General features: G+C 33.8%; 1 protein-coding gene across 1 annotated transcript in view; it reads left to right on the top strand.

Moving 5' to 3' along the window:
* SI (sucrase-isomaltase) overlaps positions 1–4,721 on the top strand; it is a 115,127-nt gene extending 110,406 nt beyond the window's left edge. The window contains exons 45-47 of the mRNA XM_023739131.1: positions 873–961; positions 4,199–4,248; positions 4,466–4,721. Of these exons, the coding sequence (XP_023594899.1) occupies positions 873–961; positions 4,199–4,248; positions 4,466–4,648 (322 nt within the window). The 3' untranslated portion in view covers positions 4,649–4,721. The remainder of the gene's footprint in view (positions 1–872; positions 962–4,198; positions 4,249–4,465) is intronic.
* The last annotated feature ends 7,801 nt before the right edge of the window (positions 4,722–12,522 follow it).

The raw sequence follows: 12,522 nt of genomic DNA, 5'->3' as shown, positions 1-12,522 counted from the left end.
TACATACATATATAAGTATATATATATATACACACACACATACATACATACATATATATAGTACTTGTATGCTAAGATATGTGAATATCTTCCATCTGGAAAATACAAAATTACTATGGAGATTTGAACTCTGTCATTTTTCTGAATGTCTTAGGAGATGTCTATGAGAGTACATCCTTTAGTATTTGTGATTGGAAAAGGCATATAGCTAAACATAATTTGAGAAACTCTTCCTTAGCAATATGAGTCTGTCAAACCAAGTTGCTCTCCACAAATTGCTATACAATGAGCCTGGAAGCAGGTGCCTTTATTCAAGGATGGGCCTCTGTAGACACAAGGTTGGGAGGCATTGTCCATTCCTAGAACTGGACTTAAAATTTACTGGCTACTCTGAGCACTCTCATTAACAATTAAAATGATAATTCAGTGATTAATTTATGTGTAGAAATGAGAGAAAGGCTTAGGTCATAAGAGATACAAAATATGCTATTAAAATAGTTTGTTGTTTAATGGTCAAGGAGAGTATCACCAGAGAGAAGAACAAATAAGTATATCCATAGACTTCAAACTGTTTTATTATAAATATGGTCACTTTTGATTTGTAACAGTAGATGAACTCTTGAGACCAAAAGACATGCACAATATCTTCTATTAAATATGAAGGATTTTATGATTTATACCATTCTCATTAACTCATTGAAAAAAGAAAGTCCTTTATTTACCTTTGTCTAAAACAGTTTGCATTCTCTTTCATTAGTATACCTAGTTGTGGGTTTTTGTGGGTTTTTTTTCTATACATATATGGGTGTCATATCATCACTAGACATATGCTATTCTACAAACATGGGTAAAACTATATTCCTTCCTTATAGTCGACAAAATTACATGAGCCTTATTGTTGCTGCGGATGATGATCATATGGCTCAAGGATCTCTGTTTTGGGATGATGGAGACACTATAGGTGAGTGTTTCATTTAATAGATGAATGTAATTGATGACCTACTTTTTCTCTAACATTTCTTTTTTGTTACTACTCTTGTACTTTGCAAACTGAATAAAAATTTATGAATATTATTTAAAGCTAAGAGAGTTTAATAATTACTTGAATCAACTTAAAAAAAAGAACAGTTGCAAACCTTTAAAAGGCTTTGCTCTTATCCTAAATATAGTTAACCCTTATAATAAAATGTCTAGATAACTAAGAGATTTGTGTACACAGTAACTGTATATTGAACATCTTCGTACTCTGACTGCTTTTCACATAACAGACTCTCAATACGTATAAGGTCAAATGAGCCTAACAACAATTTTTCATGTATATTTATTAATGTATAAGAGATACCTTTAAAACAAGGAGATAGTTCAGAAACCAGACACAAATTTTAGTCTTTATGTTTATGGTTATTAAATTATTTTAATTCAGTATGTATTTTATACGAGAAGACATCCATAAAAGTGGATCTATGTTTACTCCTCCTTGATGGTCCCTGAAAACCAGACTGAATTGCCAATTTTCTAGCAGTGTTTACTATGTTGACCGTCAGCATCAGAATCAACAGGGGTAGTTAGTTAAAAATGCAGATTCTGGGGCTCCTCCAAATTCCACTGGATTCAGGGGAATCTGCCTTTGTGTAAAATGTTTCCATTTTACCAGTAAACACTGGTAGAGGATCTGGTGTACTGATTGCTATCAACAGTCCCAAATTTACTAGATGAAAGCTCAGAACATTCTCTTTAACACAAACCTTCGTTATAAAAACTAACATCTATGTGGTGTTGAAGTTCTCATGGGGCAGTTCACTGCAATTTCAATAAGATCCACAGGTGATAGATTTTTCATTAACAGCAAAGACACATACCTTTCACCTTTTCAGATAAATCATAGCTAATATTCCGCAAATATAAGAAATAAAATTCTGTTAGTAAATAAGTTATATCAGAAAGTTGATATAAGAATTGTATGCTAATAAACAAGACCCTGAAAATGAAACAAAACTCTCTAAAACCTTGTGATTTAGAAGATGAAGAAACCAATTGCTATCAGTTGAAATGGTAGAGTTTTAGAGTCCTGACTTTCATTAATACATTAACTGGGGGACCACACCAAGGTTTGCAGCCCTGCTTTCACACCAGGGACTAGCAACAGGCACTTTGAATTTGCCTACAGTTTCCCTGGGGTGTAAAGTTGAGGTATGCATAATTTGCATTCAGGGTGTCTTTAAATCTCACAATTTAGCAAATTAAATTATTGGCATCTAATAGCTAGGGAGTCAAAGCTCCCTAGATTTAGATAATTTTTTTTCCCATTTCTTCCTATCAAACTAAAAGCAGATGAAAGAACTTGGTAAGGTCCTTACCATGACAGGTTTTGTTGTTTTTATTGTTTTTAGTCACTGAAAATGAACTGAACAAAATTCAGATATTTCTCTATAATCTCTTCATGCAGGTAGACAAAATTGTTCTGACCAATTATATTTCAAATAACCCACTGAAATTTTCTGAGTAAACAGAAACAGCAAAACACAACAAATGCTTAAAATCTCTGGACTTATTAAATCAGAATCTTCAAAGCCATTTTCTCACAGTTAGGACCTCAGTCTAGTTGATGAGTACCCGTTTTAAAAGATTTTCTCCTTTTAAACAAATACATTCAAATTTTATGATATATTATTATTTGCTAATAAATTCTTCCTCTCGAAAAGAATCAAAATAAAATTATAATAAACCTTGGGTGCATTGATTTTGACCATTCTAACTTAAGTTTAAATATTCATTTTTCATACTTATCTTAATGAAATAGATCTATCTGTGTGCTTGACTAAAATCGTATTTGCTCTTTATCTTATTCATTTAAACAACTACCAAAAAAAAAACAAAAAACAAAAAAAAAACTGCCCATATTCTCCTAATGGCTGTCACTTTTGTTTAACTTTACTTCAGATTTCTATATTTGTTTGAAAATTACTCTTAAAAACTTAATTTAAAATGCATATTTAAAAATTAAGACTAATATATTTTGCCTCATGACACATCTTAAGTAAGCTGTGCATGTATTAGTATAGAGAGAGAAAAAAGTTTTAGGCAGAATATAATTTAATCTTACTACAGATAAAATTAATTGCAAATTAAGAAATTTCTCAATTAACTAATATAGTGCTGATATGTATAAGTGGAGAAGGAAATCAAAAAAGTTATTGCCTATTTCAGTGGTATTCCAATACTTGTTTCAACCATTAATTTAACTCTACCTTTCTGTTTCTGTTTGATGAGTTCTTGTTTGTTTTTACATGTGAACAAAATCTAAGAAGTCAGGGAAACCTGGGCAGGGGGAAATAATAGTAATACATAACTCTTAGAGTAGCTGTGGTAAAGTACTTAGAATTCAATGAACTAAGTAAAGCACTCAATAAGTTTTAGTTGTGAGTGTTTTATTAAAAGTGATTTTAAATATGGCAAGAGTATATTTTAAGTAAGAAGCCCTGGCAGAGCAGTGCTTAAGTGCTCAGCTGCTAACCGAAATGTTGGCAGTTTAAACCCACCCAGCGGCTCCACAAGAGAAAGACCTGGCAATCAGCTCCTGTAAAGATCACAGCCTAGAAAAACCGTATGGGACAATTTTACTCTGTCACATGAGATCACTGTGAACCGAAATTGACTCTATGGCACCTAACAACAACACATTTTAGGTAAAGAAATGAATATAAACCCTGTCTTTTTATCAATTTGACTTGTAACAATCTCTAACAATTGAATATTTTTTCAAGTGACTCAAGTGTAAGTTGCTATGGTGTTCCTTTTGTTTTATAAATGTTATTTTCTTGTCGGTCATTTAGGTGGCAAGGGAAGTGTCTACCACTATTACCAGGAAATTCTGTTTATTCTTTCACTTCTTTTCACCTTCTCAGAGCTGCATTTAAGGTGATTTTAAACATGTCACTGCTTTAGATTTATCCGCCCCCCCCCCCACACACACACATACACTAACATACCTCATCCTTCTAGAACCCTCTCTGGTGACTCATCCTTACTACTTCAGTGCTCCTTGCACTGTTTCAACAAGTTAAATACCCTTAGGGAAATTTTAGCTATATGTTTATGGTATTTTATATCATTTATACTGGGCAAAAGAAGCAAAATACCCTTGTATTTACTATTGTTGTTTTGAAATAAAAATGTACTGCTTTTTTTCCCTCTACAGATACCTATGAAAGACAACTGTATTTCATGGTACAATTTAATTTAAACAAGGTGTGTATTCATATGAGATCATTTACATACAATTGTGTAAAATAATATTTGAAGTTTTATTGCATGTTTATTATATAAAATACCTCATTTCATATATATGAACAATTTGCTATATTATTAAATACCTTCTTGTTTTGGGCCAGTCTATTTTTTAAAAAGATTCAATTGTTTTTGAAAAAGAAAGATATACATTATTTATTTTTCTTTTTCTTTATAGACCAGCTTGACAAGCACTATATTGAAAAATGGTTATGTGAATACAAATGAAATGAGGCTTGGACTCATCAGGGTATGGGGAAAAGGAAAGGATCCTGTCAAAGAAGTTTCTCTCACGTATAAAGGAAATAAAGAATCACTTAGATTTAACAGCACGTCGGACAAGGAGGTAAGTGACATATAAAAATATTTTGTTAAATAGAACTAGTTAAAACATTTAAATAAACTACTTATATTTTTCAGCTCTGAAGAAACATAATTATGGGTTAACTATGATATTTATTTATTTTCATTAAACTTCCATCTTTAATAAAGTCATAAAAATCAATACAATGGCATCTATTTTATAATTATCTCAAAAAATTAAAAATTATATTAAGCTTCTATAGTAACTATTATCTCTATATGTAAAGTGCCTCAGAAATCATTTCTCAAAACTAAAATGTCCACATTTTTAAACATTTATTATGTCTTTGATGAAATACATTTGAAAGTCCTTGCAAAATTGATAAAACTGTCCATGTAGGATACAGATACGGAACACTAACAAGGAGCCTGAATTCTTGTGGTAAAGTTGATTGCTGCCAGTAATTAGCTTTTTACTTAAAACAAATAGAATTTAGGCCTCCTTTTTCTCTCCAATTAAATACAAATATGCAAGCAAACAATCCCTTAAGCTCCTCTCAGTTCTAAATTCTGTGAATCTAGGCTTATAAAGGCGGCTTTTAAATAACATATCTTCTAGAAAACAGCTGTTACAAGTCTTTGATCCAAGTTTAAGATTGTATCTGCATAGCTCAAACTGTCTTTGAGTTTGCATGTATACATTTATGTTTAAGGTTGGGTAAAAAAAACTATTAAACAGACAATCATGTTAGATGAAAACTTAACATTTGCAAAATAGCCAATTTATTTCAGTTTGTGTATCTTGGACACAAGTTTAAGTTCTCATAGATTTCATAAGATATTAGAGTTTGGGAGGACAGTAGAGGCCATTTCATTCATTTAAAACTTAACACTTGTCCTACTAACACTGCTATTCTGTAGGCAAATAGTAATTGTCCTTTCATGTAAAATCATGTCTTTCTTAATATTTTAGCATTAAAATACCTCTTATTTCTTGAAATTTTGACAAGGTTGGGAAATTAGTGTAGTATTTGTAATGTCCTTCCTAGGTAAAATATTTGATAACCTAGTGCTTCACACCCACTTCTTTTTTTCCTTTTTAAAATTTTACTGGTTTATAAAATTCTAAAGTAAGAGAATCACTGATTTAGTCTGGTTGTTTTATGTGAAAGCCCAGAAAATGGAGTGCTGGAAAAGGGAAATTAATGTAAGTATAAATAGCCAATGATTGTCAACCAAATTAGAACATGGTTTTGTCTCGCCGTCCAGTGTTTAATCAGATAAAAAAAGTATGATATGTTTATGTATTTCCTTGCTCTTTCTTATTATTATAATGGTGAAAAAAACTTAAACAACTTTTACTCTGAAAATAATAAAGTAAATAAAATCATCTGAATAATGTCAAAAATATTTTAACTTGTTGAATATTATTTCAAGCTAATTTTGAGCAAATACTTGGCACAAAAACACACTATTTAAAAATAAAAATATTTTCTCCAGCTCTCAAACACATTTGAAAAGAATTTTAAGTATTAAGATTTTTTTAAATGTTTTATTACCTTAGAGATTCCAAAAGAAAATATATGCTGCTGTCAGTAACAGTGGAGAAATTACTTCTAAGTACATTTAGCTTCAACAAATATTTTTTAATGCCTACTGTTTTCCCAGCCTTTACAGATATGAGGGAAAAAGAGAGAGTGGTTAATTTCTTTCTCTAGTCTGTTTGCCCTTCTCCATAGGTATAGCAAAGTTGATTTAATTGCTCTAACCAGAAGAATTTTAAAACTTTCTTACAACACAATTTTACGTAGCTGATCTTTGTAAAATGTGTTAAGAGCTATGAGATATACTTGCTACTGTTAACTCTTGATATAAAGGAACTAGCTTAGGTATTGGTGTAGGATGGATCAGTTTCAATTCTAGCTAATAGTATTAAGCAAATCATTTAACTCTTTTGTTTAAACTCCTCTACTATAAAGTGTGACAAATAAACCCTAAAGCTGTGCTTTTGTGATGAATAAATTTTATAAAGCCCCTAGGAGAGTGTCTGGTATGTGGTGGGAAATACAAGAATGTTGGTTCTCTTCCTCTTCTCTTGTATATTTTGTGACTGAATCCAAATTTTCCAAGTAAAGACACAGAGAGTCATGTAGGTATGTTGAAGAAGAAGCAACAATAGCAAGGTGTTGCAAAACCATCATATCACAAAAGTATGACAGATAATTGTTTGAATATAGGTGTTTACTTGGTCATCTCTAGGATTAGCCCTCACATGGTCTATTTAGATTATTTCAGTGAAAGAAAATAACACATGGAATTAAAAACATTGACAATAAATTCAGGAACCTAAATCCGTTTGGGATTGATGTAGAAGAAAACATTGTATTTCTAAATCTAAATTTTGCTTGTAAACAACTGGCTAAACTTTGGGGGCAGAGAAGCGTTGAGAACCATATAGTGCAATTATAAATAACTTTGTATTTCAAGAAGTTATGTGGAAATAGTAAAGTAATAGAAATCAAGACCATTGGTTAATAGTCTCAGTTTTCACTGCCTTTTGACAAGCCACTCCACCTCTCTGGGATTTATTGTCATCATCTGTAAAATGGGTGGGTTGGATGAGATTATTACTCAAATGGTTGTGAACTTCCAGAATAAAAATTCATCTACATGAATAAGATAAACAAGGTTTATTTAAAAACATTTGTTTATGGAGATAATCTTCATTAAAAGAAATGTGGTTCTGATTAAGCAATTAAGTAACTTTTCATTTATTTATTTATTGTTTAGATACTAGAAATTTATCTGACAACAAATAATGTTACTCTGGATCAACCAATAGAAATCTCCTGGTTATGAAGATCACCGTCAATACCAGTTCTCAAAGGGAAACTAACATCTGGACTCAAGTTTCACGGCCCTTACAATTCTACCTCTTCACTAACTTCTTATATGCTATAAAATATAATTTACATAACATCTATCTAAAGATTGTAACAAATGTAAAATGACGTGAATACTAATTTTTTATGTTAATGGGGTCTGTATTCAAGTTTTATAATAACAGGTTTTAACAGTTTATTTCCCCTTGTTAAGAATCAGCCATGAATATAAACTGGTTATTAAATATATATATGTGTGTAACTAAGATATAATTAAAACAGGTGATCTTAAAAAAAGTAAATGAGTTTTTTGTGATATTATAAATTGCATACAGTATTTTCTTCAATGTTTATTAGATTTAAGTTATAACAGTTGTCAAAAGATTTAATTATTTCGGAGTATGTAAATTTAGATGGCAAACAGAAAACACAATGTATTTAAGTATATAAAAAGTATGTAACCCTTTTATTTTTCTAAATGAATCCCAAATTCTTTTCCTAAGCTTAGCTTTATATACACGAGAAAAAAACATTTTGGCCTATTCTGTTTAATAAGATGAGTAAGTTATCCTGGATCATTCATTCAGGAAGACTGTCAAAGTATGGCCTAGACTAGTTTTCACTGGTCTTTTTGTTGTTGTTTATTTGTTTGTTTTGTTTACATTTAGGTTGTTTGGGATTTATTTAATGAGCTAATTATCTATGAATTGACTTTTTTTTCTAGAAATCATAGATTAGCTTGTTGTTTTAATGGAATATTTAAGACAATACGTGACTCATAATGGCCAGGGAAAATAATTATTATTTAATTTACTTCCAAGAAATATTATAGCAATTGAGGGGAATTAGAAAAATTATTATAAATTTAAAACTAAATGCAGAACCCAAGGCAGTGTAGATGGGATTAATAAATCATTTTTTTTGGAATAAATAGTCAATTTTGGAAGGAAATCATGTAGTGTTCAGTGAAATTAAGTCTGCATATTCCCTTTGATCCAGAGTTCCACCCTTGAGATGCTTTCACACAGGTGCAACAAGGGGTATGTACAAGGATATTCACTACTTGTTGCTGAGAAGAATTTTTTTTTTTAAAAAACTAATCATTAACTGTTGTCAGCTGGAAGTTGGCTTAGATCTTAGAGCTAGGCTATGATGTTGTTCTCTTGAGCATAATCATTTTCACAGAACAGCAATATTTGTTTGACTAGATATGTCTTTCTGGTATCTTTTGAGTAACAGGCATAGACATTGCCCATGGTAGTGAAGAAGTGGAGCTAACCTGCTCTAGTAGGGGTAGTAATGATATTACCTTTTACGGGGCCTAAGTAACTTCCTAAAAAGAAATTTTGGTCCCTCGTCTGAACTCTTAGTTAAAACATATTAACTAACTAACTTGTTGCCGTCAAGTTGATTCTAACTCATAGAGACCGTATAAGACAGAGTAGAACTGCCCCATAGCATTTCCAAGGAGCAGCTGGTGGATTTGAACTGCTGACCTTCTGTTTAGCAGCTGAGCTCTTAACCAGTGTGTCACCAGGGCTCCAGTTAAAACATGTTACCCTTAAATATAAAGCTAACTGGTGCAGTGTGGTTATTAATACAGCAATTGAATTTAGTTTTCCATGCTGTCTTTCATATGTAACAATGTGAATGGCCTTTAGGTATAAATTTTAAGAAGGAATGATAGATTATGTGCGCTTAGTTAGCTGTCTATATAAAAATGAGTTATCTGTACTTGTATTTCCAAAACAACCTGAGCAGACATGTCTTTACTCTGTACCACTACTATTTCACTAGATAATACCTCTAACAAACGTATTAACTTTCTCTCGTCTGGGCAAGGAATGACTGCCTTACCTTGGGATCTACAGGTTATAAAAACATCTTCCCTTCCATATTAGTTTTCTACTGCTGCATAACAAATTACTACAAATTTAGCAGATTGAAACAACAGGGATTTATTATCTCACAGTTTCCAAGGGTCAGGAGTCTAGGCATAGCTTAGCTGAGTCGCCTGCTTAGGGTCTTACAGGCTGTAGTGAAGGTGTCAGCCAGGTTGTGTTCTCATCTGGAAACTGAACTACAGAAGAATCTCATTACAAACTCATTAGGTTGCTCGCAGAATTTATTTCCTTGCATCTGTAGGATTGAGGGTCCAGCTTCTTGTTAGCTGGAGGTCATTCTTACCTCTGAGAGGCAGCCTTCAGCTTCTAAAGGAGTTCCTTGCCATGTGGACAACTTACTTCATCAAGGTAGCATAGAGAATCTCTAGAGCAAGTCAGCTAGTAGGATGGAGTCCTATTGTAACATAATCTTCAGGGGAGTCAAATCCTGTAACTTTGCCATATTCTATTGGTTAGAGCACATTACACATTCTGCCCACACTCAAGGGGAAATGATTGCAAAAACACCAGAAGGTGAGGGTTAGAGGAGCCAACTTGAAGTCTGTCTGCCACACTCATAAAATTTACCTATATGCAAAATCTTTGCTGGACTTCTGAAAAAACTCTTCCCTTTGGTAGCAGACTCCCTTTCTTCTTCAGAGTGGAAAACTCCCCTTTCTTTACACCTTGGGTAAATGGGAGACAGCTGTAAAGTATGCTGAATTTTATTTCCATTTGTGACATTTTCGTATAATGGCTGCCTTATCTGAATGAGAAAGAACATTATTTTCTTTATCCATTTGGCTCAAATTAAAATTAAACCTTAATCAAACTATTACAATATCCATCACTAGTGAAAGGAATGAGCCAAATGTATCGTATGCACATGGTAGAAAACTACACAGCAGTTTAAAAACCCAAACAAGATTCAACATATTACAACATGGGATTCTACATATTATGACATGTTAAATAATTTTAAAAAGAAGAAGAAAAAAGAATATCCATTGTTCAATATTTTATGTAAATATTTTTTAAACACTTGTGCAAAATATCTGTATTTTTCACAGAATCACATAAATAAATTTGAGGTAGCTAAAGTGGCTGGACTTAGATACATGACAGTAGTTGCCTGATTGTAGAAAAGAAAGGGACTAAGGATGAGAAATAAAGGTGAGATCATAAATAAATAAAATATAAAACAGAGATGTAAGTTTGCACAAACAAAATAAAAGCGTGTGAAATCAGTTCTGTCTATACGATCTTAAAGAGAGAGGGAGAGTGCACTATGTAACAGATGACGTAATGTTGTTGTTAGCTACCATGAAGTTGGCCCCTGGCTCATGGCGACCCCATGCACAACAGAACAAAACTCTGCCCAGTCCTGTGTCATCCCCATGTTCGGTTGCGAATCGGACTAATGTGATCCATAGGGTTTTCGCTGGCTGATTTTCTGAAGTAGATCACCAGGCCTTTCATCCTAGTCTGTCTTAGTCTGGAAGCTTCACTGAAAACTGTTCAGCATCATAGCAACACACAAATCTCCACTGACAGACAGGTCATGGCTTCACATGAGGTGCAAGGGCTGGGAATCCAAACTGGGTCTCCACATGGAAGGCGAGAATTCTATCTTTGAAGGACCAACACCCTCGAACAAATGTTAACTCACATTAAAAATACCATCTAAGTAATATGAGGAACTAGGGTTTGAATCTGGGAATATTTAACCATTGTAACAGAAGGCTACTCTACTGTCTCAATATAAATCAGATTATATTATTCTCCTACATAAAAACTGACTATGGCCTTACGTTGCACTTAAAAGAAAAAAAAAATTCAAATACTTCACCTCTGCCTATATGACCCTATATGATCTGTATAATATTTTCAAAGAATGTTTTCACTCCAGAGAACAAAAATTTTGACTAAAACTCTCATATATGACTAAGAACTTTATCACCTTTATAAGAAGTCCAAGGACTAGTGCCGGCTAATTGCCTGACTCTTCAATGTACATAGACCCATATTCTTTCCAGTTGCAAGAATCTTCGGCCCCATATCCAGACACAATCATATCTATAGCTGTGCTGTCCAAAAGAAATATAATGTGGCCCACAAATGTGAGTCACATATGAAATTTTTTTAAAAATTTAGGAGTCACAGCTGGAGGGCAAAATGGCACTCTAAGCAGAAGCACCATGCCATCCCACCACAGCAAAGATACGAAAAACTAAGCCAAACAGAGAAAACAGAAATCCTGAAACCCTAAAACATCAAATGAAGAGATAAGGAACTCAGCCAAGCACCAAATGGAGTGAGAAAACTGACAGAGAACGGAGAGCCGGGAGAGATTCATGCAGAGGTCCCCATCAGCAAAGGCAGCAAGGATCTGTCATCTTGGACTCCTATCCGAGACCGGCAAATAGGGGGTACAAGAAACAGCTTCACAGAGGTTCCAGCAGGAGACAAAACAACTGGTAATTTTTGATATACACTTTCCCACCCCCCACCCTTCTTCACCCCAACTCGGCCTCCTCTGCTTCCCGTGGCCACAGTCTCTGGGCTGGGAAGCACTGGCTGCTTGGATTCCACCTGCCAGAACTGGCAGGCTCCCTGAGTGCCATTTGTTGACTGCTGGTGTTGCTTTTTTCTGCTTCTTTTGATTACTTCCTTACCTCTCACCACCTCTCCTGCCTTTTGCTCAAATACCTAGCTCCGTGTGCCACCTTTGCTTCTTCCTGAGGTGCTGCAGAACTCCGTTTGAGTGTGGAACTGCTTCCCGGTCTGGGCTACCATGCTGGTGGGATCCCAGGGCTTTTGTTTGTTTGTTTTCAATTATTCGTTTTTTTTCTTTTCCTTTTCTCGAGTTGGGAGCCCATTCTGGCCGGGTGGTACAGCATGGCTTGGGACCTAACCCCTTGGCTTAAGCAGACAGGCAGAGGGATCCCTGCGGCATTTCTTTCTCCTTGTTTTTTTTTTTTTCTTTTTCTGTTTTTTGCGGAGCTTTCCTTGCTCTTTTTTTTTAAATTTGTTTTGTTTTCTTTTCCCTCTTTTTCCCTTTCTTCATTGCTCAGTTTCTCGTCTCTGTATACCTTCCTTCTCTTCCTGTTCCCTGAATACTTGATGCTGAATACCGCTACACCTTCTAGCCAGGCTGTACTGCATCA

This window comes from Trichechus manatus, unplaced genomic scaffold, assembly GCF_000243295.1.
Source record: "Trichechus manatus latirostris isolate Lorelei unplaced genomic scaffold, TriManLat1.0 scaffold00129, whole genome shotgun sequence".
Taxonomy (NCBI): domain Eukaryota; kingdom Metazoa; phylum Chordata; class Mammalia; order Sirenia; family Trichechidae; genus Trichechus; species Trichechus manatus.
Note: the sequence above shows the minus strand (reverse complement) of the source record. Positions and strands in the feature narration are given on the sequence as shown.